General features: G+C 38.0%; 4 protein-coding genes across 4 annotated transcripts in view; all 4 read left to right on the top strand.

Moving 5' to 3' along the window:
* Window positions 1-9,173, top strand: part of LOC126369512 (large neutral amino acids transporter small subunit 2) — a 28,686-nt gene extending 19,513 nt beyond the window's left edge. Inside the window, exons 5-7 of the mRNA XM_050013979.1 lie at window positions 3,897-4,020; window positions 5,495-5,695; window positions 6,063-9,173. Of these exons, the coding sequence (XP_049869936.1) occupies window positions 3,897-4,020; window positions 5,495-5,695; window positions 6,063-6,464 (727 nt within the window). The 3' untranslated portion in view covers window positions 6,465-9,173. The remainder of the gene's footprint in view (window positions 1-3,896; window positions 4,021-5,494; window positions 5,696-6,062) is intronic.
* Window positions 9,174-9,914: 741 nt separating this feature from the next.
* On the top strand, window positions 9,915-11,186 carry LOC126369850 (NADH dehydrogenase [ubiquinone] iron-sulfur protein 2, mitochondrial-like). Its single transcript, XM_050014420.1, has one exon. It carries the CDS (start codon window positions 9,948-9,950, stop codon window positions 11,100-11,102), a length of 1,155 nt encoding a protein of 384 aa, XP_049870377.1. The 5' UTR covers window positions 9,915-9,947; the 3' UTR covers window positions 11,103-11,186.
* Window positions 11,187-12,366: 1,180 nt separating this feature from the next.
* LOC126369823 (sorting nexin-20) lies at window positions 12,367-16,865 on the top strand. The gene is made up of 4 exons (XM_050014391.1): window positions 12,367-12,762; window positions 12,986-13,207; window positions 15,060-15,253; window positions 15,767-16,865. Exons 1-4 carry the CDS (start codon window positions 12,529-12,531, stop codon window positions 15,891-15,893), a joined length of 777 nt encoding a protein of 258 aa, XP_049870348.1. The 5' UTR covers window positions 12,367-12,528; the 3' UTR covers window positions 15,894-16,865.
* Window positions 16,866-21,694: 4,829 nt separating this feature from the next.
* Window positions 21,695-22,831, top strand: LOC126369897 (uncharacterized). Its single transcript, XM_050014504.1, has 2 exons — window positions 21,695-21,927; window positions 22,579-22,831. Exons 1-2 carry the CDS (start codon window positions 21,695-21,697, stop codon window positions 22,790-22,792), a joined length of 447 nt encoding a protein of 148 aa, XP_049870461.1. The 3' UTR covers window positions 22,793-22,831.
* Window positions 22,832-25,966: the final 3,135 nt, after the last annotated feature.

The following is a 25,966-nucleotide window of genomic DNA, read 5'->3' as shown; positions in this document are numbered from 1 at the left end:
TATTATCTTTCGAGTCGTGTGAGTTGTAAGGTCGACATCTGACTGAACTGTTGTCATGAAGTTATTGTAAAGCTCATGTAAAGTTTACGTATTTACCCTAGATAATCGGGCTGGGTGTCATTTTTTTCCGAAGCATGAATCATGTCTCATCTCCCGGAGTATATTGTCAATATATTTATGGAGGCGTATGGACAGTTAGTTTATTTGGAACTCTATCAACCGGTAGTAACTACTGAAGTAACTTTCTCTAAAGATACGATACGATAAACGAGATATACTTACTTAAAAGTATGTGATTAATAATATAATAATAATAAATTGTTTATTTTCAAAAAGATGTACTTACTTAACATTATACATTTACAATTTTACATGGTTGTACATTGTCTCTAAAATTATTAATAGTAAGCTAAGTTCTTACTTGAGACTTGTGTTATAGGATACGAAGATTCACCGTTACATACATGGATAGGTGATACAACTGCCAATATACATGGGTTTTGAGTAATTATTTGTGTGTAATGCCGTACAGTGTGAGTGCGCGCTGCTGCACTGCTGTGTACATATATATGTATTAAGCTGACGTAGACAATTACTACAAATACTGTATTAAGCACATCGTGGTTTTATCGATGACATGCTAATTTACGTCACTATAATAGTATAGGAAGAGTATAGATTTATAAAACGTGACAATCTGGAGAAATACGAGAACGTTTCAACCAGCACGATTACTCGTCGGCACGTACGCCTTCGATACTTGTGATAAAACCTATTTCCCACGCTAGTCTCGAGAACTTATTGATTAGGGCAATAAAAACCATTTAGGTTGTTCTCAATATTGTCTTCTTATTCGCGCTCATTATCGGATCGAAGATTTCACACCTATTACGTTAATCGGCATTCTCTTTCTGAGTCCGAGTTGAGTTGATAAAAAAAATACTTTATTAATTTATATCATCTAGAGAGAGACATAGCCTATAACAACTGGCCATCAAGACGTTTCTAGTGACACCGCATTTGTTCAATTCTGCTATGCTGTGATTAAGAAGTTAGGTTACACGCACAAACACGCCTACATACCTGTTGATATACATACATACATAATTAAACACATAACCCTCCTTTTTGCTTCGGCGTACGGCTTTCGATACTGCACCATTGTTAGATAATACCTACCTACTTTTAAATCTGTTAGAAGTAGCTCTCATGAGAGTACGGCAAATAGACTGTGTCTGGAGAGTGGGGTAGGATAGATTCAATACTTTATATTGGAAGGAAGGCACCATCAACTCAGCAAACTCATCTTTCTTTCACAACGCGATTCAATATTTTCTGCAAATTTTAAATAGACAGGCCTGTTTCTGTTTTCCAGTGACGGAATGCGCCCACATACTTACAGTTTTGTGCAATGTTTCGGACACTAAAATCTATTTTGGAAAGTGCACAGAAAGTAAACTGAAATTCTTAGAAATCTCGTTAAAACGTATATTACGTATTATAATGTATTCTCCGGACATTTAATGATCTATGTTTAACATACTTACCTACAAAAGGTAATTAAACCCTATTTTTAAATACAAACTTTATCATATTTAAAGTACCGTTTCAAGAAGACATTTAAATCGAAATTCATTCCATCATGCCACTTTCGAAAGTCGGAAGCCTTCACGAATGGTACCTATCTATTAACTTTCCTCTAAGGACCACTTCGCCTATTGCATGTTTTATTCATCGACTCTTATCGCACTCACCACTGTACTAGCGTGAGGGAGGATGGAGGAAATACATTAACACATCTGCCTCACTACTATAAAATGTACCTACTAAAAACAATGGTTGGAGATTTTCTTGTCGGATTTTTTTTTGCTGAAATACTGGACGCTGATGTCTGTAATTTTTTCCTCTCAGACGACGCCCTGAGCCGAGGTTCGCGCCCAACAGGGCACCCTCAGGTCTGTTGTCTTAAACGTTGTACCGGGTGAAAGCCTTCAGCGCTCCTCATTTTTCCGGCCAAGTAGTTGATTTGATTGATCGATTTCAAAAGTCTTTATTACACATTAATAAATTACAGTATTACAGACACAGTCTAACAATACTTACAAGAATTAATTTAGTACAAATATTTCGCCAGCCATGAAGCCATACGGAAATTAGTTAATGCCAAGGCCAAGTAGTTAATGCCACCTGCGGCAAATCTACAATAAGTCACGTCAAAAAAAAGATATCTGTAAGTACACGGGAAAGGGTGGTGGATTGGTCATGTCCCTAGAAGACCTGTGGAGCGGGTGTCCCGTGGAAAACGCAAAAGGGAGCTGCCCAAGGAGACCTGGCAACCCTCGGTTGACCGGGAATTAAAAACTCTCAGCATGTCGTGGGAGCACGCTGCGGAGGCTTAAGTGAGGAGTGGAAATCTGTTACTTGAGCCCTACATCCTAACAGGGGATAAAAAGTATTAAAAGAAGATTTTTTTTACATACTGCACCACAATATAATAGTCGTATATATAATAGGTATCGTAGTCGTTACTATGGTAACACGTATACATCAATGTAAATACGTATACAGTCCAGCGACTTTTCGCATAATTCGATTTAAGTACATTGATGGTTTTAAAAATTTGTCATCGTATATTACTTATTTCATTTTAAATTTGGTTTCTATGCAGCTAAAATCACAATATGGGGCTGAAGATAATTTAAAAATAACACTAAATGTTATGAATTTTTCGACGGGATATTCCACTTGATATCAAGTGAGAAAAAATTCGTTACGGTGTCACTAACACCTTGGATATTGAATGCAAGCGTCATTAAATGACACGAATGTTTGCCTAATTACATATGGAAACGAGCCAAAATATATTTATTCCTATAGAGATCAGTCATTTAGTACTATATCGAGACAAATTGAGATTTACTATTGACGATGGTCCATGTGTAAATTGCTTTGTATTATAGTTGGGTCAATGAACTTTGTTTTTACGAGCTTTATTGTAGATTTGCCTCATTATATTTGCACCATTAACGGCGTCCGTGGTGTGAGGTGGATTACCTACCTCATCAACCCTGGTGTCAGAGTCATTATTGAGCCGCCAAAGGCCCCTGACATGGCTCATGTAACGACTACTTACATCAGTAAGTAGTAACCGGGACCAACGGCTTAACGTGCTTTCCGAAGCACGGATCATCTTACTTTTTGGACAATCAGTTGATCAGCCTACGATGTCCTAACCAAACTAGGGATCACAAAGTGATTTTTGTGATATGTCCCCACCGGGAATCGAACCCGGGACCTCCGGATCGTGAGCCCAACGCTCAGCCACTGGACCACGGAGGCCGTTTCATATATTGTGACACTCCGACATTGAGGGAGTGCTACAACGCTGATTTTCAGCTGTGCCCCAAATACGTACAACTGTGTAAACATACCAGAGAAAATTAATTACGGAGAACAATTTCTATAGAAAGCCGGTATTGTGTGTAGGTATCTACTATTAAGTATATTTCCGAGAAAATGGGTCACTAGACCTCAATATGCAGATTTACATGCCTTCACGTCTTCTGAAATAGAGAGACGTTATCAACGCACATTCATTTTTATGACACGATGAAGTACTTACGCGTTCCAACATTTTTTATTATCAACATTAGTTGCAACTTAGTCTTTAAACAACTCCGATTCTGATACATTTGATAATAAGAACTTTAAATTCAAATTCAGAAATATGTTTACCTAGTTACACCTTGAGTCAATTTTTAAATATCGAACGTCTCATCCGCCTAAAACTACTATAACTTGGGTATAACGGATAGTTCTTATCCCGGAAATTACCCATTATTGGGGGAAATTCAAAGAACTATTGTCCTAACGCGTTATGACGTGTGTGATTTCAGGAACCTGCCGCGCGCGATATGGATCGCCATGCCGCTGGTGACCATCATCTACGTGATGGCCAACCTGGCCTACTTCGCCGTCGTCTCTAAGATGGAGCTCTCTACCAACCCTGCTGTAGCTGCAGTAAGTCTACTACTATATATGCAAAATACTATATGCAAAAGAACGCACGATATGGATACATAACATATACAGGGTGTTAGCGACATCGTAACGAATACTAAGGGGGGTGATTCAGACCATGATTCTGAGTTAAATTAAGTGTCATTTTCCCTCGCAAAATTGATTGATTGATTGAATGATTTTGTTTAGTTTTTTTGAATAATTTTCAGTTCCATACTTTTGTGACGGAAATTTCCACTTGATATAGCTTTCTATAAGTCAATGTTTATTATTTTCAATCCAGTTTTTACCATAACTGTACAATAACGTCAAAACTCGCTCGACGTAAAGGGAAAATAAGGCCACTCGCCATAAAGAGAGTCGCCGTAGCGCGAGTCGCCGTTCGGAAAGTCGCTGTCAACGCTACAATTCGTTTCCTCAAGTGTCATTCACTTCTTAGCCGACTTCAAAATATACGAAAACAATTCCCCATCAAATACTATTTCTAACCAATGCAACATATTATATGTCACGTTCTATTACACGCCTTGTGAACACTAATCATGATAAATGATTTGTATTTCTAACCCACTCCCCTTATCGCTTCCTAGGAGACTGCTCAGTCTACTTAGTACATTCCAATAAATCTATCTGATAACGTGACGTGCTGTTGTCAACGTGGCCAGCTCGATCTTCTGACATCAATATCTTTAGTTATAATGCTTACTTGTTCAACTTTCAAAACAAAATAATCATAATTAATTAAATTACTATGTTTGTTTAACCTACTCGATCTGTAAGTATGATTGAAAAACAGTAAAGTTACTAGAATAATATTTTAATAGATTTTTGTAATGTGTAAATCATGCCTGTGTTCTTGAAGCGATTGGCAGAGATGTATAGGGAGCGAGCCTACATAAATTTTGAATAGGTATATTCTTCTTATCGTGTGGGTTGTGAGGTGGAATACCAACCACACCAGTCCTGGTGTCAGGGTTATTACTGAGCCGCCAAAGGCCCATGGCTCATGTAGCGACTGCACATTTACGTCAGTAAGTAGTAACCGTGACAACAGCTTTCCGAAGCACGGATTACCTTACTTTCGGACAATCAGGTGATCAGCCTGTAATGTCCAAACCAAACTAGGGATCACAAAGTGATTTTTGTGATATGTCCCCACCGGGATTCGAACCCGGGCCCCCCGGATCGTGAGCCCAACGCTCAACCACTGGACCACGGAGGCCGTTGAAATATGTATAAGTATTAAAAAATATGATACTCAAAATGTATGGACCCTATACCCAAAACATCGTCGATTACGGGAGTTATAATGAGTTGAAATCCCATGGATCTGATTGAATCCATGGGATTTGCTATATGTTACTAACAATTATGACCAGTAATTGGCACTACTTTCAGGTTGATCAGGTTAATGATAGTTTCTGAGTTATTTTAAGCATTGTCCTCACTAAATAAATACTTCTTTCACTTTCAGATATTTGGTGACCGTCTATTCGGCAATTGGAGCTGGTTGATACCAGTATTCGTGGCATTGTCGACTTTTGGCGGGGTGAACGGAGTGTTGTTTACCTCGGCACGGCTCTTTGCCACCGGCGCTCAGGAAGGCCACATGCCAGCCTTCTTCACCCTCTTCCACGTCACCAAGCAGACTCCTATACCTTCGCTCCTGTTCACGGTTGGTATTGGTATTGGCATTGCAAGTTAACTTGCAATTGCACAAGGAGACAACTTATTTAAGTAATTAAATGTTTTTTCCCTTCACTTACCTCACAGTTCACTGGCCAATGTATCTAGTACTTGCCGGTGTTTAGGGAAAACTCATTAAAGAACACTTTAGTCCGACAATATTGTGGGTTCGAATCCCGCCCGGCAAGAATGTTTCGATCTTTTCTGTTTATTTTAGTTTTTTATTTCTTTTCTCTTTGTCTTCTTACTTTCTATTAATGTTGTTGTTACATTGTAAGGGAGGATTCTAATAAAGACGTTTCGTTACAAATGGTAATCATACTTTGGAAATTGAGTTGACTTTATATCTCTTCCAGTGTTTCTTCTCCCTGCTGATGCTGACGACGAGCAACGTCTTCGACCTCATCAACTACTTCTCGCAAACGTTGTGGCTGTCCGTGGGCGCCTCTGTGGTGGGCATGCTGTGGCTGCGTCGAACCAAGCCTGACCTGCCCCGCCCTATCAGAGTCAACCTCATCATCCCTTACCTCTTTCTCGTCGCAATAGCCTGCCTCGTCATCATCCCCGCCATATACGAACCCAAAGCCACAGCAATAGGTCTCGGTATCTTGTTCTCTGGCGTCCCCGTCTACTACCTCTGCGTCAAGTGGCAAACCAAACCTGAGAGCTACCACACTCTCTCCGGGTGCATCCTAAGGTTCCTACAAAAACTATGCTCGTGTATCTACGTCGACTCTTCTGAGAAACTTTCAAATTGAATATTCGATATCGCAAGTTTCGTCAACAGTCTTGCAATATCAAGTATTTGGTTGGTTGAAAACTATCGAGGGAACCGATTGGTTTATTGAAGTTATCGGTATTATTGACAACTGAAAAACGAAGTAGAACTACTCACTTATACCGTCATCACATCATCATCATGATTGACTGACAGATCATTGTAATATTAGTAAATTCGCCTAACGATGTTTAACGCTGAGTTAAGAGGTATATAAAAATATCATAGCAAACATCACGCGTATAGCAGCAGTGTACGGTCACGAGCATCAATATGTATACACTTTGGTATCGTGTCACATGACGTTTTTTGACAAATTGCACTGTACCTAAGTCTCACTTAATCTCAAATATATTAGTGCGACAGAGCCCTAAAGTGGGTACATTATATTGCTCATGACTGTACAGGGTTTAGTTTCACTCCTCGCCAGCTGTGTTTTTTTTAATAATATAGACTCATGTTTGACCATAATCTCACCTGATGGTAAGTGATGATGCTAGGGTGGATCATGCTTACCTAGCAATTGTCTATTCACTCTAGCTTTGAAGTCTCCTAAATTAACGAGTTGGAAAAACTGACGACAGCAGACAGTTCCAGTCCTTTGCTGTTCGCATCAAAAAAGAAGAGACGAAACGTTTAGTGCGGATTGGTGGTATATCCACAACATAAGGATGTAATACCCGCTGACGCGTTGTCCGTAGATGGAATGGAGTGGGTGTAATTAACTTGTGAAGTTCTTGTGCACTCACCGAAGTGTATCCTATAAAAGACCGACAGACAAGCTACCCTTCGTCTGTGGTCTAGACTTTGGAATCGAGTCTACACTAACGAGTCATTGTCTATGAGCTTTATTGCTCGTCGCTCTATCGAGTAGAGAGCGCCCAACTGAGAGCTGACAGAGCCTTGCCTTAGGTGGTGGTTAAGTTGTATTTATTTACAAAAATAGTATTTATTATGCATACACCTCATGCTTATTGTATGTTGAAACGTCGAATATTTAATGGACCAATAAATATATACTTACTTAATATATTATGTGCTTTAATGTAGGTACCTATGTAGTAAAGCTGCTAGGCATGTGACATAGGCATAAGGTGTTGAGGATGCCACCGACCTTACGTTAGGTAGGAACTTTAAATAATCGTTCTTTCTATTATTTTTTTAAGATGTAAATAGCACAAAATAATTGAGGCGGTTTTTTTACCATTTCTATTTTAAGGGACGGACGTTTCACTATAATTATGTAACATTTAAACCATCGTTACTTAGAACATTTAAATTCCAGCAAAGGTTTTGTTTTAATATTACACGAATAACTTTGTAGTTATAAATACCTATTATAATTTACAGTATATTAGCAAATCTCGAAAAGTGTAATTATATTTTAGGTAACTTTAATTTTATCACTTATTCAGTATTCTTAAGCGATATTATGTTGATGATTCAATAATTATGATATTGGAAGATGTCTGTATGTATCTGTATGAGTAATATAATTATAATGTAGAAGGATTGTATATTATACTAAAAAGAAATGTTACCCGTATATACTTGCTCTCTAATATCTACATATTTGTAGGTAACTTATTTATGCAACTATTTACCTAATATTAAATGAAAGTACCTATATTTAAAGTAATGTATACATTCCTTTTAAATTGTTAAACATTATACACGTTTACACAAAAAGTCGAGAGTTATTTTAGATTTGCAGCAAACATTTTTTATGAATTTATACACTTTTATATTTTTTTATGTATGGTTTTAAACGATTTACTGTAATATCATTGTATTCAAAATATATTTACTGGACCAAAATACATTTTAAAATGTTATTTACTTATAAGGCAACTGATAAACAAACATAATGAATGTACCTAGTAGAATATTAGCATGGCTGGGTACCGTTAACCAACTAGTTAATTAACTTCATTAATCGTTTATCCATTGATTAAAAAAAAATACATAAAATAAAAAAGTTAAATTATCATTTCGGAAGTAAACAGTTAACGCAAGTAGTTTCAAATGTGTCGATGCAATAGTTATAAAAAGTTGGCAGTTATGGCAACATATAAAAAAATATTAAAGACAAATCCATTAGAGTGTACGTATTATACCTAATATTAATGTAGAGATCAAAATATAGTCAACACTTCATCATCAGATTTTTACAAGACTTGGCATTGCAAGGTAAATCTTTGGACAAATAGATGGTAATGAAGGATTTTCCAGGCTTTATTCCCCAAAAACTATATAGATGGCGCTGTACAGAATTACCTATTTTCTTACTATTCTTGTACATTACAAAATATAGAAGCTTACCTATATAAAAATAATGTTGCTTGATATTTGGATGACATTATGTATATAATTCTGTTGTTATCTACATATATTGTATTTTGATCAGAATAATACTTAATGGGTGAAAGATGTGTTGCACCTAGGTGTAATAATAAGGGTCATAATTTATTCCCAAAAAGGCACGTAAACAGAGACAAATCTGTACAGCGCCATCTATAGTATTTTTAATGAACGTAGCCTAGAAAGTTCCTCATTTTCAACTTTAAGGTGAATGCGATACTAATTACGTTAATTAACGGTTAAAGATCTTATGCCCAGCTATGAATATCAGCAGTAATGGAATAAAAAGTGCAAAATGTTCTTTCAACAATAAAAATGTTGATAAGTACCTACTTGTTTAATATTTTATTTTTTAAATTACTATTACATACATAGATCTCCTTCCTTCCATAATTTTTGAGAGTAAGTACTTAATTAGAGTAGGTACCTACCTCACTAGATTCTATTGTTTGAAGTACTTATCGTATGAGACTTACGAAACCGAATATTCTAAAGCACCACCAAACTTTCGTTATTATAGTATAATGTTGAAACTTTGTTTGCGCGTAGTCCCCAACCCCAGTTTTTGCTGTTATAAAATAATAAATGTCTGGCGACCGCTGGCCCTTAGACTAGATGTGCGTACGTAAGTAAGTACTTGTAGATAACCTTCGTTATTTAAATAATCTTGTTGATCATAGAGCAACATGGACCTCCGCGGACCTTGTCGATCCAAGTTAAATCATAGAGCAACACGGTCAAGTTAAATACACAGGTACTTACCTACCTATTTATTTTTTACAGAAAGTACCTTCGCTAGACTCTTTTAATATCAAATGTCACTCATTATTCTCTTGTTTTTGAACAAAACGTCAAATTGTACATTTTATACTGGTATTTTGTAAATAGTGCAATGCGGCAACTAAGACTGATTTTAAATTCTGTTAATCACGTAAGACACATTACATTAAACGCCCCGCTTCAAGGGCACAGATGGTACCCAGACGTCGAATATGTGAAGCAGTTCAGTAATCCGGTGATGTACCCTGTAAAGGGGCAGGAAAAGTGCTTTCGGATGATCTACCACGGCAGGCTGCCACCAGTGGAGCGTAAACTGAAGAACATGTGGATTAACTTTGGCCCGCAACACCCCGCGGCCCACGGCGTGCTGCGTCTCATACTGGAGCTCGATGGGGAGATAGTCGTACGAGCCGATCCACACATCGGATTTTTACACAGAGCTACCGAGAAATTAATGGAGCACAAACATTACTATCAGAATTTACCATTCATGGATCGCTTGGATTATGTGTCGACTATGGCGAATGAGCAAACCTACGCGCTTGCTGTCGAGAAGCTGCTAAATATAAAAGCTCCTCCGAGAGCTCAAGCTATTCGTGTGTTGTGCACTGAAATCAGCCGGCTCGCCAATCACATGCTAAATGTTTCAGGAACTATACTCGACGCTGGTGGTATTACTCCCTTCTTTTGGATGTGCGAAGAGCGAGAGAAAATTTACGAATATTTCGAAAGACTTTGTGGTTCTCGTGTTCATAACGCATACATCAGAATCGGGGGGGTATCTCAAGATTTGCCAATAGGATTTCTTGATGACATATATGAGTTTTGTGAAAAGTTGGGAGTGCGCTTTGATGAAACTGAAGATCTCGTCACGGGTAATAGACTGTACTATGCCAGGACTGCAGGTATCGGGGTAGTCAGTTCACATGAAGCTATCAGCCTTGGATTCACTGGACCGATGCTGCGGTGTACCGGCGTGAAATGGGATTTACGCATTGCTTTTCCGTATGATGGATATGAGCACTACGATTTTGATTGCGTCGTTGGTACTTTTGGGGACAGTTATGACCGACATTTACTGCGTATGGAAGAAATGCGGCAGTCCTTGAGAATAATTAACCAAGTATTAAATAGCATGCCTGAAGGAGAAATCAAAACGGATGATTCTAAAGTATGTCTCCCGACAAGAAACGAAATGAAACTTTCTATGGAATCACTTATTCATCACTTTAAATTGGTGACTGAAGGCTTTCCTGTTCCGCCTGGTGTTACATATACCTCGACGGAAACACCGAAGGGTGAGCTGGGGCTCCATATAGTTTCTGATGGTACATCCAAGCCTTATCGCACGCATATTCGAGCAGCATCTTGTACACACTTGATGGGAGTAGCAAGATTGGCGAGACGTTTAATGTTGGCTGATATTGCTATTTTAGTTGCAACAATCGATATAGTTTTCGGTGATGTCGATCGTTAACGCCCAAAACCATGCTGTTATTATAATTATAATATAAATCGTAAATGCAATAATATAAATCCTTATAAATGTTATACAATTTGAGTTCTTTGTTTCGTAAATATTTTGGAGCCCTCCGGACCTACCCGAGCTGCCCCTGGTCACATCACTGTGTTGGAAAGTGTTGTTTTCATTCTTTAATTCCTATGCCGTTGTGTTTGCTTCTCTGTCTGTCAACAGCATCAACACGCAAAAGAGCTTATATAAGCTATAACTGGGTTTGTATTTATATTCGTCGTGCAGAACGCAACACGTCGTGTAAGTATTTTTTATCTTGTTCTGATTAGTACTGATTGCAGAAGACATCACCTAATTTTATTTTAAGTTGAACACGTCACTTTATTATTTGCTAATATGCCTTGTATCATGCACTCGCCAGTATGCAAGCAAATAAAATACAAGTCAATGCTCGAAAAGTTACAATACAAATTTCTGAGATAGGTACCTACCTATATTTGAAGGAGTATGGAGTGTACCTATCCTTTCTTTCTGGCCACTTAAAGATTAGATAGATGGCTTGGTGTAATAAAAATGGTCATTTATACCTAAAATATACCTAAAAACAAAGATAATAAAATAAAAAATAAATAAAAATAAATAAAAATTAGAAAGTTAAACGGAGGAAAATCTGTACAGCGCCATCTATATTTTGTGGTTAAGGAACGTAGCCTGGAAAGTCGCTCCCTGGATACTTCGGTAGTCCCACACCCCTTGAGAGCACCGTGATGAGAGGCGCGGCTTATTAGAATCCTCCCGTGTGAGACCGCGCTAATTGGTTAGGGCCCCTAGGCGCCCTAGGCAACATGGATATTATTATCTTCACATAAGACTGCTCTTAATGTCAATGGAATGGGACAGTTGGACAGTTGCTTTCTTCATTGAATAATCAAAATATTTAATACGAAGTGGTGTTTTGTGGTCAATGATCGCATTAAGTTAGTCGGAAAACATTCGCGATAGTGTTATTATATCGGAATATTCAATAAACAAAGTGTATTCATAACTCGAAAGTTTATGCGGACTTTTGAGTTAATTCGTTTGGGGTTCGGAGTAGGAGTCTGCTCCGAGGGTGGGTTTCATCATTCATCGTCATCACCTTTCATCATTTCATAAACCACCAAGGAAAAAAATACGTAAGACATGGCTGTATGGGCATAGTTTCCTTTGCCTTACCCTTCGGGGAAAAATAAAATAAAATATGTCACTGTCACTGTCATCTACTCTTTGCTCTTTGTCATTGTCAACAATAGTCGTCTGTGTACGACACGACTCAACCTCATATTAATTTTAATTGTATTTCTTTGTTGTTATCGTGAAAAATACGCTTTGTTCGTTTATATCGTTATAATTTTCTCATAATTAAAAGTCAATCCAAGTAGAAGTGATCATGTTAAAGTTTGAGATAGTGTCGTCGCGTACTGTGGAGGGTGTGGATAAAGAAAAGAAATTCGTTGCTTATATGTTACAAGTACGGCACACGAAGGATAACAAAGAGGTGGAAACCAGGTTTGACAAGGACCCCGCGAATGTGGAACGCCGGTACACACACTTCCTAGACCTTTACAATGGCTTAAAAAAGGACAATCCCACTCTCTTGAACAATGTGTCTTTCCCAAGAAAGGTAATAATAAGTTTGAGCAACCTTCTTGATTATTTTTTAATTCAATATTTATAAATAACTAAAACTAAAAAATATACTAAAGTGTTAAAATTCTCTTACATTAACTTAGTCTGTGAAGTCTTTGTGATTATGATATCAAACATTATTCATCGCGTTTTGTCTCGTGACAACACCGCTGTGAGTCATATCTAAGTAAACAAGTTCATGTGATTGTTATTTTCAGATGGTAATGGGTAATTTTGATCCTAGTTTAATATCAAACAGATGTGCATCATTTGAGTCACTGTTGGAACTGATAGCCAATGATTCAAGGCTCAGGGAGTCCCCAGCAGCTCTAGCGTTTTTCAAGGATGTAGAACTAAATGATGCCAGAAGACTTGTTGCTGAAAACAAGTTTGACCAAGCACTGTCTGTTCTTGAAACAAGCTTTAAATTGTTAAATAAGGTAATTTTATTTTTAATTATTCACTTTGAAAAATTTTTATGCAAGCAATCAGTTATTAATAAGTTAATGAATGCATATTTAATTAGCAAAAGTAACACTATTAGTTGTTGTATTCACCTAACAACAGTAATTAAGAATTGTTTATTTTACTAATTATCTAGCAAAAATGTATTTACTCTAAAAATGTATTTAATTTTATATTTTTATATTATTTTAGATGGTTTAAGAAAATTGATTTTTATAAGGTTTCATTACCTTTTATCATGCCATGAGTTATTTATCACCAATATAGATATGAGTCTATAGTATCTTGCAAACCAATAACCTTCTAGCACTAATGTCATTGATTCCATTGTTCCTAAGCTCATAAATGTTTCATAGTAATTAACTTTCATAATTATATCCTTAGACAATCCTATTGTTTGCTAACCAATAGGTACATAGAAGATAAAAAATAAATTAAATTAGCCAGTGTTGCCAGCCCTACATCCCAACAGGGGATAAAAGGAGCCAATGTACTTTTTCAAACAACTCAGCGCTTTATACTTTCATGGGGTTCGATACATTTTCAATCATGCAACATATTAATTGTTTATGGGGTGATGCTATACGATAGTAAGGAGTTTTCTAATAGTTTGGTTGTGACCAAGGTGTTCTTAAAAAAAAAAAAAACTATTTCAATCAATCTTCAATCAACCATTGATCATAGCATAATGGATTGATGACATGTGGATTAAAGAAAATACATTATTGGTAATAGTTTTATCAGAGTTGCCAGTGGAGATCCATCAAGCATCTTTTGTAATTAGTAATATAGTTACATAATGATGCTGATTCCTACAGACTCCAACCTTAAATTAGTTTGAGAATTGTAAAACTAGCGTATCTCTCTTGCCTTGAAGGATATCATGCCTATGATATCCAAGAGCTTCACTCGCCGACTGCTTCGTTTAAACCGCAATGACCTTCGAATAGTAGTGGGCAGTATTACGGGTCACTGTCCACTCAACAAGCACCTATTTAACTTAGGGATAACGAACAGCCCGCTTTGCAGAGGCTGTCTGGATGCAGAAGAAACTGCCCCCCATGTAATCCTGGAATGCACGGGAGTGTCAGCACAACGGGTTAAAATCCTCAAAGGAATGGGGTCGCTCCGCGAAGCCTGTGAAAACCCCAGGAGGCTTCTGAGCTTCTGGAAGGAGATAGGTTGGCTTACGTAGTCAACAATTTCACGCATAATGGGCCATCTTAGAGTCTAAATGCGGAAAACAGAGCCCACTAACATAAACATAAACATAAACAATGTATCTCTCTTGCACTTATCGTAAATGGTACTATTTTTAATGCAGTCAAAAGAAAGTCGTAAATAAATCATCACCAGCCCATTAACGTCCCCACTGCTGGGGCACGGGCCTTCCCTATGGATGGATAGGGAGATCGGGCCTTAAACCATAACGCGGGCCCAGTGCGGATTGATGGTTATTAACGACTGCGAATGTTGCCGGGACCAACGGCTTAACGTGCCTTCTGAAGCACGAAGGAGCTCGAGATGAAAACTTTTTTGTGGTCACCCATCCTATGACCGGCCTTTGCGAAAGTTGCTTAACTTCAACAATCGCAGACCGAGCGCGTTTACCGCTGCGCCACCGAGCTCCTCTCGTAAATAAAATTAAGTTTTATTTGCCAGAATCTGCACCAATAATAGTTCTGTTAACTATATTTACCTAATTTACAACATATATTTATTTTATATTTTTTATTTATTTATTTTTGGTCTCTGCCTACCCCAAAGGTATGATCTTATATAATTATATGTATTTGACTATTGACCATGATATCTTTCCGATTCCAGGTTTACACAGATAGATCTCGTGTAGTATTAAGCGTACTATGTCGTATTGTGGCTTGTGCACCGGCAAGTGGTGGTGCTCTGGCGGGCCCGGTGGAAAAATGGGCGCAGCTGGCACTGAGGAGATATGAAGCAGTCAGTGACTCCGACCTGTTACTTATGTACGCACCACTGTTGCACACTTGCATTTCTATATGGTTAGTACAGTATGATAAGCTATAAACTAAAACCCAGCTGTGGAAAAATTGCACTCTAAAAAGTTTGAAACAGTGCCAATCTACCCTAAGACTTTGCTCACTAAATAATGTTGTATTTGCTATATTAATTTACGCAGACAATTGTGACGTAACCTTACGTAAAATAACGTAATGTAACATGAACTAATGTAACAAAGTATTTTATTTGCACACACAAGAAAACAAAGATACAGTAACAAAGTGAAATAAAGAGGGGACTTTAACTTTTTGGTGTAACTATTGTGTTGCTTTATCGCTTTATTTTACTTTTTCGTTCGCGATTTATTGAATTCGCATCGTCTAAAATGTTTATGTTCGGGTGGTGTGCAGTTGTAAAGTATTCTGCACACGTCACCCGTAGTGCGCGAGTCAGGCACACACAAGAATCTTTTCCTTTGGCAATTAACATTTCAAGGTAAATAAAGCCACCTACCACAGATAATAAGAAATAAGCTTATTTTCTTATATTTCCAGGGAGACATTAGGACGAGACAAATCAAAGTTAGTTGAAGAACTGAATGCTTTGCGTAAGAGAGGAATGAAAGTGGATTCTGTGCCCAGCCTTATGGAAGCCATTGAAAATTTGGAAATCGCCATCTAGTGCATCGTGACGGAACTACCACGTCTGGTCACAACTTGACAAGTTTAGCATTTCATAATTCGTGCGGGTAGTAGGTACCAGATGGCGCTACAGTCAATTCAAATGAAGGTAAAATTATAAAAAAGTATTAAATAGTAAAAAATACCTACCCATGGCATTCTACATTTGACATAATAATAGTTTTATACGGAATTCTAATTAATTATCATAAGTAAAAAATATTGAATGCATAAGTATAGTTATAAAGTATAAATATTTATCCATTTTTTATTAGAAGCTAGAACTAGTTAGTCTGCTGGACCAACGCTAATGCAGCTGTTTTAACAAAAACTAGATAACATAGTCGATGTTCGTCGTGACAGAAGCTAATTTAGAAAGTAAATTGGTTTAGCTCTAACCATCATTTTGCTGATTTTCTGGTATGTTCTGGTATGTTTTTATTAATCCTGCCTTACCCCCATGTAGTTGAGGTTTTATATTAAAAAGATGGTTTGAAGATAATGAGAAGAAACTGGAAAAGAAATAATATATGGTTTAGAATAGGGCTACATCGAAGCATTTCGTCTAAAAAAGTGATATGGCTGTTTGACATTTATTTGCATTACTTTTATATGAGCAAATGTCAAATTGCAATATTGTTTTTTTTTTAGATGAGCTGCTTCGAGTGTGGCATTTTTAAACTGATACTGAAAAGTATTCTTTTTTAACTCTAATTTAGCTTCGTATGCGCTGGACAGAGCTTTAGGATATTAAATATTATTTACTTTATACTGTCATTTTTTCATAGTTTTTGTTAAGTTTTATGGAATGTTAATCTCATTAGTTTTAAGGGAAGATGTTTTTTAGCAAATTATTTTAAGTATAGATACCACTTTGAAATCGCCAAATAATATACATTATTAGCCTATAGATGTAACTATGTCATATTAAAGTGATCTTAAATAATCCCGAGTGCCTACAACATACTACGTAACATATATCAAGGATAATTAGTAAAACTATTGACAAAGCATAAACATACAAAATAAACAGCCTATATATGACCCACTGCTGGGCACAGGCCTCCCTTCATTCCCCTGCTCCCGGAGGGGGTATAGAGCATACTCCACCACTCTGCTCCACTGTAGGTTAGTAGAGGCATTTAGGCTAGTAGCCCGGGACCAATGGCTTAACGTGCCTTCCGAAGCACGGGAAACCAAAGCATAATGGGTATTCATTTGTGGAAAACACGAAATAGTTATTGATTTACGAAAAATTATGGCAGTGTTCAAACCAAACAGATAGCTTGTCACTAACGTGTTATACGCGTAATTTATTTGCTTTGCTGCAAAACGTAGCTCAGCAATATAAACTTGCATTACCAACAGAAAAATAAACAATATAAAGAAAGAAAGACACAAAGAAAGAAACGTTTATAAAAAAGGAACACCACAGTATAAAACAATGCACGGAATAACACATAACTTACAAGCTAAATAATATCTATAAGCAGCTGCTTATAGATATTATTTCGTTTCGGCAGCTGCCGATTGTCATATTGGACTAGTTTACTTCTTCCGCGTGGATTTTAATTATAAACTTTCATCCCTTTAGGAGACAAATTTCCAATAAATCCCTTCTAAGTGCTCACTTACGTCACTTGGAACCTTTGTGCAAGATTTCATGCTTCTAGGTCCAGTAGTTTAGACTGTGCGAAGAGCGATCATTCAACCAATTATTTTCTATGTCGTGGCCAGATCTTAGGGTGGTATTAATAAACTAATCTCAGCTGAGACTGCCCTCAAGTCTGTTTTTATATAAGAATTGTGACATTGACATGATCTTGAGGGCAGTCTCGAAGCTGAGATTAGTTTATTAATACAACCCTTAGAATTGATCATTGCATGGAATGGTCTTATTTTATGAAATTAGTAATATTATCCACCGGTAGTGGCGCTGGTGTCGATTATATTTCAAACTTGATTGATATTATTATCGACGAATCAATGTAATTGTACAATATTCCATATCGATAGTATTGATTGGGAAAATAATTTTGAACCGAGGAAATGAATCGACTATTCACATTTTTATTACACCACATAGCACCTACATTAATGATATGGCCAAACGTTGATTGAAATATCATTAAACGTTGACGTTATACATATACATAATATATTATATAGATATCCTCGTCAATTTCTGAAAGTGAGATTGTAACTGTTCTAATATGTAAAATGAAAGTCGATAGGTGTATAAATAACAGATAACAAGCGCTGAATTAAAATACTTCACAATTTGGATAATACTTAATGTTATTATTCTGAAATAGGTAGTAATAAAAATGTACATAATAATAATTTATTACACAGGGAAGCATTTTTTAATGAATGACTCGTATTTTCCGGCTTCTAATTATATCAAATCTTATTAATTTGTTTGTAATGCAACTTATTTTTTTATATATATTTTTGAATATTAACCATCTAGTCTCTGTCACAACTTACGTATTGTTTTTTGCGGCGTTCTTCAAACTGTGTTCGATACTGGTTTAAAACTCATGTAGAGAAATAAATAAAATATATGTAAATATTGCAAGAATGATAAAGAAGTATACTGCTCATTGTGAAAAATGAAAAGATCTGTATTTGGGTTAATATAATAATTTATTATGTTCCTAAGACTAGTAACATGATATTATTTATATTTTATTTTTAAGTTTCTTTTTCGTGTGATCAATAACCAATTTAGTCTCAAATATTTTATATTTAAATTGCAATTTCTGCATAATTTCACAATGTTATAGTAATATTTTTATTATACACTTTTAAATAATGTGCTAATGGATTATTAATTATTACTGTTAGTAAATTTAGCTATTATACTTATAAGGCGACTGATATTTTTTACATTTGTAGCCATATATATATAGAATGTAATAAATGATGGTATATTTCAGATAATGTTTTATTTTTGAAACAGGTCACTTGGTTTAGTGACGCCATGATAATTATGGAGTTTTGTACAGTGATACAACAATCTATACACATACAGTGTCCACTACATTGTACGCGATCACCTGGTCGGACGTCTCTTTCTAGGACATTTGATTACTTCAATACCTAAGACGATAGGAAATCCCAAAAATTGTGGGACGGGGAATGATGGAAAACGATTATATTTATTATACTAACTTGTTTGTTTTCGAGCTTTATCTATTTTACATCTTCGACCATAAAAACAACCAACTTTTGATCTGCAAACCTCTTTCTTCTCGCTCGCTCATCGCGCTCTTTCAAACACCTTAACGCTCCGTTTCATTCGGCCTACCATTCTTACATTCGGCCATCCTGCTCTCAGTCTGTCCTCAGACTGACCCATTCTGATATTACAGTTTCTTTTAAAACAACTTTACAATATTACAGTCTTTACTAAATGATTCTACTTTAACACAACTCGGTCTTTAGCAAATAATGTTGCTAAAAATGATTGTATGTTTTGTTGCAATAAATTACATTTGATTCGATTTATCATATCTATTCGAATTCGTATTAAAAGTATCTGACTTGTGTAATTGCTCGACCCACTCGTCTGTTTGTGATGTGTATTACTTTGTAAGCAACATGGAACTTAATAAGTTTTCCGTTTTATGCCGCAATAATCATCAGTTCATCATGCATGACGGTATAATAGGGGGGCATACCGTGAATCACCTATATCGAAGTACAAGTATCCACCGAAAGTTCGTCATAAACCAGAGATCAATTTAGTAAATTGATTGGGGACTCACCGAAACAATTTGCCCTTCATAAAGGTAAATGAATTCGGGTGCAATTTGCTTGTAATGGACCGACGTAGGTCCATCGGTACTGGATGGTCACACGGCTAATGCTAATCAATGATTAGTTGGTTGTATCATATCGATGACTAATACATTTTTTTATTTATTATTACATAGGGTTTTATCAGGGACTGATAATGCCACTCCCGATGAAAGACTCAGTACAAATGAGTGTGTGTACATAAACAAATCCTGAACTTAAGCTACCTTTTTCTTAAAGCACAGTTAACTATTTTATACAAAGCTTTTGCTTTTTCAGAAGTAGGATAAGCCAAAACGCTGTGAGCCTATCCCACCTCCTTAATTCCTATACAAAATTTGTACTCATACTCAAAATTCATACTCCACCACGCTGCTCCAATGCGGGTTGGTGGAAGTGTTTTTACGACTAATGGCCGGGACCAACGCCTTAACGTGCCCTCCGAAGCACGGAATCATCTTGCTTTTTCGGACAATCAGGTGATTCAAGCCTGAAAAGTCCTTACTAAACAAAGGACAGTTCGACAAAGTGATTTCGACAATGTCCCTATCGGGAATCGAACCCGGACCTCCAGATCGTGAGCCTAACTCACTAACTACTAGACCACGGAGACTGTTCCCGATGACTTAGTATGAGGAAATTTTTGATATAACTAAAGCATGGTTGTTGCTGTTAAAACACGCAAAGAAACCCTCAAATGGTGTACTTAATTGATTTGCGTGGTTCGTCTCAATACCACGGGGCTACCTCGGGGAACTGTTGCGACCGACCCACTCTCCACAACTCTTGTTAAAGACGAGTGATGAGGAAGCGTTTACTGGCACGCGATACTTTATCAAATTAGACTTAGTGAACTACTTAAAGCTTTTCGTTGAATAGTCGAAAAGTTACATGGTGTTTATTATTCATTTATTTCTTTGGCACTGTAAACGCGTATAAGTTAGGTGTGTGACCAAATATCTAGTTAACTTGTTGCGTTACATAAAACAATACTTTTGATACTGATTATCATCCCGAAAAGCTTATTGTAAGGTATGGGCTGGTGACCTGACATCGTATCTGACCTTACGAATTTATTACTACCTACTCTCATGTCGAGGAGAATTGCCCAAAATTGCAAAACAATATTATCCAATTAATGAGAGTCAAAGATCCTCTTAATAGGTAAACACAGTACCTATAATGTGATCGGTCATTCGCTACTATACCTATGTCAAACTAGACGAAACGCATCCTTCTTTTCTTACAAATCTCTCTTGTCATCATAAGGAAGTAGGTAAAGAAAGAGTAGAGGTTCTCAAGAAGCAACTTTGTTTAAGCGCGCTCCGTAGCGGTCATAAATCAGCCGTTCAGAATTTACGAGGGCCCTCCGCAAATCGGTTTATATTTTCGATAAATAAAATTGGCGCGGGTTTTGCGAGGTAAGCAGGGGCCGTTAGGAGCGCGTCGCCGTGCCGCCAGCTGCCGCGCGCACATAAACCCGACTACCCTCGCGTTTTCTTGCTGACAATTTTTTCCTGCTCCGGTCATTACGCAGCTGGGCCCGGAGACAAAACGGCGAATCGTTTAAGCCCTCCTCGGAGACCGTCCAATTTTATTGTGTGTACCTAGTCGAAATTGATATGCTGCACGAGTGGCGACGACGCCCGGCCTAGGCATGTGACGGACGTCGCCGCCGCGCTCAACCATTTGCTGCCTCGCAAGTTTTGGATCCCAATGGTTATTCTTACTTACAGAATAAAGACTGGACCACATCCACTAACGCCTTTGGTCCTCTCGTATTTGTTAACGAGAGGGCCACAGGCGGGCTATGACAACCTTTTTAGCTCTCCAACTTATTCTGCACCATGACAAGGACATTTAAAAAAGTCTTGTAGCTACTCAGCGCTTATGCTGCTCTATGACTCGGCGTGTTAATTTGACGTAACTATAATTCGTCAAAATTTTATCATGCTGTAAGATGTCGTTCAAAATCCTCAATATTCCGTGCCTACAATAATGTCTGACAAGTCTGAGTGCGATGTGGTGACGCTGGTGGGGTTGGTGTTGGTGTTCTCGTTGCCTCTGACGTTGCTGGTGCCAGGTTTCTCTGTGTGGGATGTGGTGCCCAAGTTTCGGATCTCGCGGTTCCACGTTATCTCGCAGTACCTCACCTGGCCGCAGCTGAATACTGCCGTTATCGTCGTGTTAGTCGTGTTCTTCTGCCTCTTCTTGGAGATCAGGAAAAGAAAGTAAGTATGGGTGTGGTTAAGAAGCATAATAATATATGTTTTTGGAATAGACTACTTGTAGCTACACTTACTACTCCGAGAGATACCCACTTGTACACATCAAGACGCATTTTTTTTTACGTTCTCCATATTGCTAAAATAAAAATGTTAAGTTTAATAGGATGATATTGACAGTATCTAGATAGACACAGATAGTATAGGTGTAATGTATATACCTAGTCTTAATTATTTAAATGTAATCTTTGATTTCGTGCGCACCTTGTCCCTGAAAACTGCTGACTGTCCATATTCTATAGTACCTAGTGTAATTTAAAAAATCTAAGAAGTATTTACTTCGCCGGAGGCCCGCGTTGCACTATTATGATTTATCTGCAAATCTGGACGCGGTCGCGCGGTCTGGTTGCTTGAAAAGGAAACACATGGTTTCCAGCATTGGTGCCCGGCTAATAAGTATCAATGGGTTTGCACGTTTTTACGTGGAATTTAACATAGCTGGCGAAGAGTGGGTGTACTGTATACCTGTGCCTACCCCTTCGGGGGGATCCCCGAAAAGCATCACGCCTGTATAACCATGATCAGCCATGACCCTATGTTATGTAGATAGAATTAATGTAATGAAAGTATCAGTATGGAAAAATGAATGTCTTTCAGACTAGACGATATGGTGGAGAAGGTTCTCACGGTGAGCCAGGCGACAGACAAGACGATGGAGGTCGAGAAGGACCGGCAGGCGGCAGCGGTGCGCGTGTGTGTGGACCTGCTCGACGCGTCCGCCGAGCACTACGAGCACCTCGTGCTGTTCCGCGACGACCTGCGCAGGCGCAAGCACCAGCCGCCCACTATAGAGCCCAGTAGCAGCATGTAGAAGCTGTTCTCATGTCACTGGAAACAACACTTAACTGGAACTGGAGAATTTGCTGAAAGATTGAATTACTTAAATATTTCGATCCTAAAAGAAAAGTTGTACGCCAAATATAATAATAATTATAAATGGTGTCCTGTTATTTTCATTTTTTTGGTACATACTAATATTTTCACAGAAATGCGCACTCTGTTTTCAAATTCAAATGAGCTTAAGTACATCAAAGTACGTAGTAGGTGTATTTGCACTAACTTAGTAAATATTTTTTTTTGCAATAAACGTATATCTACGTCGTTGTGTCCGTAAGCTAACATTGTTTTTTTACGCATATTATTATTCGTTTTGGAAAAAAAATGCTAATCAAATTAGTCCTAAACATACTTTTTAACCAACTTTGAAAAATGGAAGAGAACCTCAATTCGTCGGGATCTTTTTTTACACGTGGAACGTACGTATTTTTTTTAAAGTACGAAAGCGTTTCGTTTTTTCCAAGTGTTTGTGGCAAAAGACGGTGTTCATTAGAGCAAATGTCTCGGAGGTCCCGTGGGGCGCCGTGGACGTGAAGAAACCAATCTGGAGCCGGCAATTATAGCAAATGTCGTAATTAGTGCGGCGCTGTTTGTACTGTGGTTGTTGTACTGTGTGTGGTACACCTCCCTCCGGACACTGCAGCCTTTTTTTTTTTTTGACGTGATTTATTGTAGATTTGCCGCAGATGGCATTAACTACTTGGCCGGACAAATGGGGAGCGCTGTTGGGCGCGAACCTCGGCTCAGGGCGTCGTCTGAGAGGAAAAATATTTGAAAGAATTAATCGACCCTAGTGGGTCGATAGCGATAAGCGCTGAATGAGGGAAATCGTCGCCCACGCCGGCGGGGTCGGTATCGGGGTCCTGAAGTGTTTGGTGTCGCGAGCTGATTGGCTGCCTCTATGGCTAGAGTAATCGGGTCGTCGGGATCGTATATTACGTCCTTCGGACGCCGATACTTTTCAGTACCGTCCCTAAGCGGGATGTATTCGGAAGCCGCAACTACCAGGGGATTTGGGTGGTGCGGACACTGCAGCCGCTGATGAACATTTCCTTTTAAAACTGACGTGAGATATTTCCCTCGAAACTTAAAGGTAACATAAGCTCACGACTATATCCCAGTGGGGTAGGCAGATGTACATCCATCGCAAGATGAACTATGGCTATACCTACCCACGCCTCACCGGGATTTCTGTTAGACCAACCTGATTGGTGGTGAGCCGTATCGCCGGACGGGGTTCGAACCGGCGTTCCCCATTTTCGAAGCTATCCAGTGCACTACAGGACCACAGTGACTCAGTTAAAGGTATCTAAGGCAAAAAATAAGTTATTCTCTTAAACTCGCAGCTAGCAGTGATTCGTCGTACTTATCTATATCTCTTCTTATGTTTCTTTATTATGTGAACTGAAAAGTACATTTTAAAAATGTCTGTCTGCGGCATTCCAGTCAGGGTTATCTTGATTATTTAACCAATTCAGTTTAAAAATCCGAAGTGGTCGTCTTTCCTACTTTGAATCTTTTCTTTCGTAAAACGTATAATAAGTAGGTTTCAAAGCTTCGTTCGTGTGTGAAGTAACATAAATGATTGGAAAGCTACCACCCAAAATCACATACCTACTTAAAGATGTGTGTCATCATTTTCAGTAGGTTTCAGCTCGCCGTCTGCGATGTTCGACAAGTCGCAAGTTGGTTTACGATGTCGGGCGCGCTTTACGACAGCCTTCATCGTTAATTCACAACTAAATGAATTTCAACTTATCTCTATATTTGTCGGTACTATTGCCCTATGCTTGGAAGTTTAGATTTGACGGGAGAAATAATAATTATAATTGTCATTTATAGGACATTAAAAGTAGATTTACCGTATATAATCTTAAAACATAGAAGCTCCAAATCATTTCTAAACATTTCTCTCTAATTACAAATTCAATATAATATACCTAATCTCATATTCAGTACACTCACGATTTAATATAAACCCATTTAGCAAGAAATCAAAATGAATACAATCATAACGAAATGATTCTCAGACGTTAGTAAAGAAACGATTTGTCTTTTTCAATTTTCAGTCGAATAGATAAGCTTATGCTTACCTACTCGTACTGATATGTTTTCCCCAACCGCGTCGCTCTGCGGTTATATGTTCCACGCCCTACACGTCCGGATCGGATTTCCTCTCAGACGTACCACGTTCGCGTAAACGCTTCTATTTCATTACACGGATCCGGACCGCGGGGAACGGATCAGCCGCTCGCAAAAATAAATAAAACTGTTATTGAGATAAGCATCTGCGCGCAAGGCTTTCCGCTAAGTCCCGCCGTGTCGCGCTGAGCAATGTTCCGAGATATGTCCGGATTACCCGGCCGCACTGCACTCCACATCCGCCGGTTTTCTCCGGAGTTTCGCAGCTGAAACCGCTCTACATAAAAAATGATGGCGACATTTAAATAATTTCTAAGACTGGATACAAGATTGTCTTGCGGCGTTCTGCTTTATTGTTTTCATTTAACAAGATTGCTTTGATATTAAGTATTTTCTGTGTTTTACTATAAATAGTAGAAATGAATGAAAATTAAGAAATAGTCCAGGCATCACTGCTCTGAACGGTAGGTACGTGATGAGATAATAAAAAAATCCTTCTTAGCGTGAGTAGTATGTAAAATATGTAAAATAACATGTTTATTGAGTGGTCTCTGTGTAAGAAGTAAATGTGACTACTTAGCTCCACGTATTACATAGTCGATGTTGTCAATTGCGTGGGGACATAGACGTCGGATTAGACGTGCAAGAGAGCTTATTGCTTAGGGAAATTGGCCACACGTAGCGCACCTGCGCTGCCACCTGCCCACCTCGGATTAATTTCTCATCACGCTGCGTCTTATCCGGGAATAATGAACACGACATCCTTGGAGAAAAATGCCACTAAGCCCAGAGATGTCGCTCCGGTTGATTAATAAACTCCCTTCCCTCCTGCGGCTCGCTTTTACGACGCCTCGCCACGCTGAAATTGAACAAAAAAATGGTATAACGAGTTACTCATTGTAAGCTATGAAAACTTCGGGGATTTCTTATTAAAAGTATACTCCGCTTATTAATTTCATTAAGGGAACAATACAGAGAATGCAAGCATGATATTGTGAGTACCTAT

The sequence above is a fragment of the Pectinophora gossypiella genome, chromosome 1, assembly GCF_024362695.1.
Source record: "Pectinophora gossypiella chromosome 1, ilPecGoss1.1, whole genome shotgun sequence".
Classification (NCBI taxonomy): Eukaryota; Metazoa; Arthropoda; class Insecta; order Lepidoptera; family Gelechiidae; genus Pectinophora; species Pectinophora gossypiella.
The sequence above is the reverse complement of the archived record's forward strand: the minus strand, read 5'-3'. Positions and strand labels throughout refer to the sequence as shown.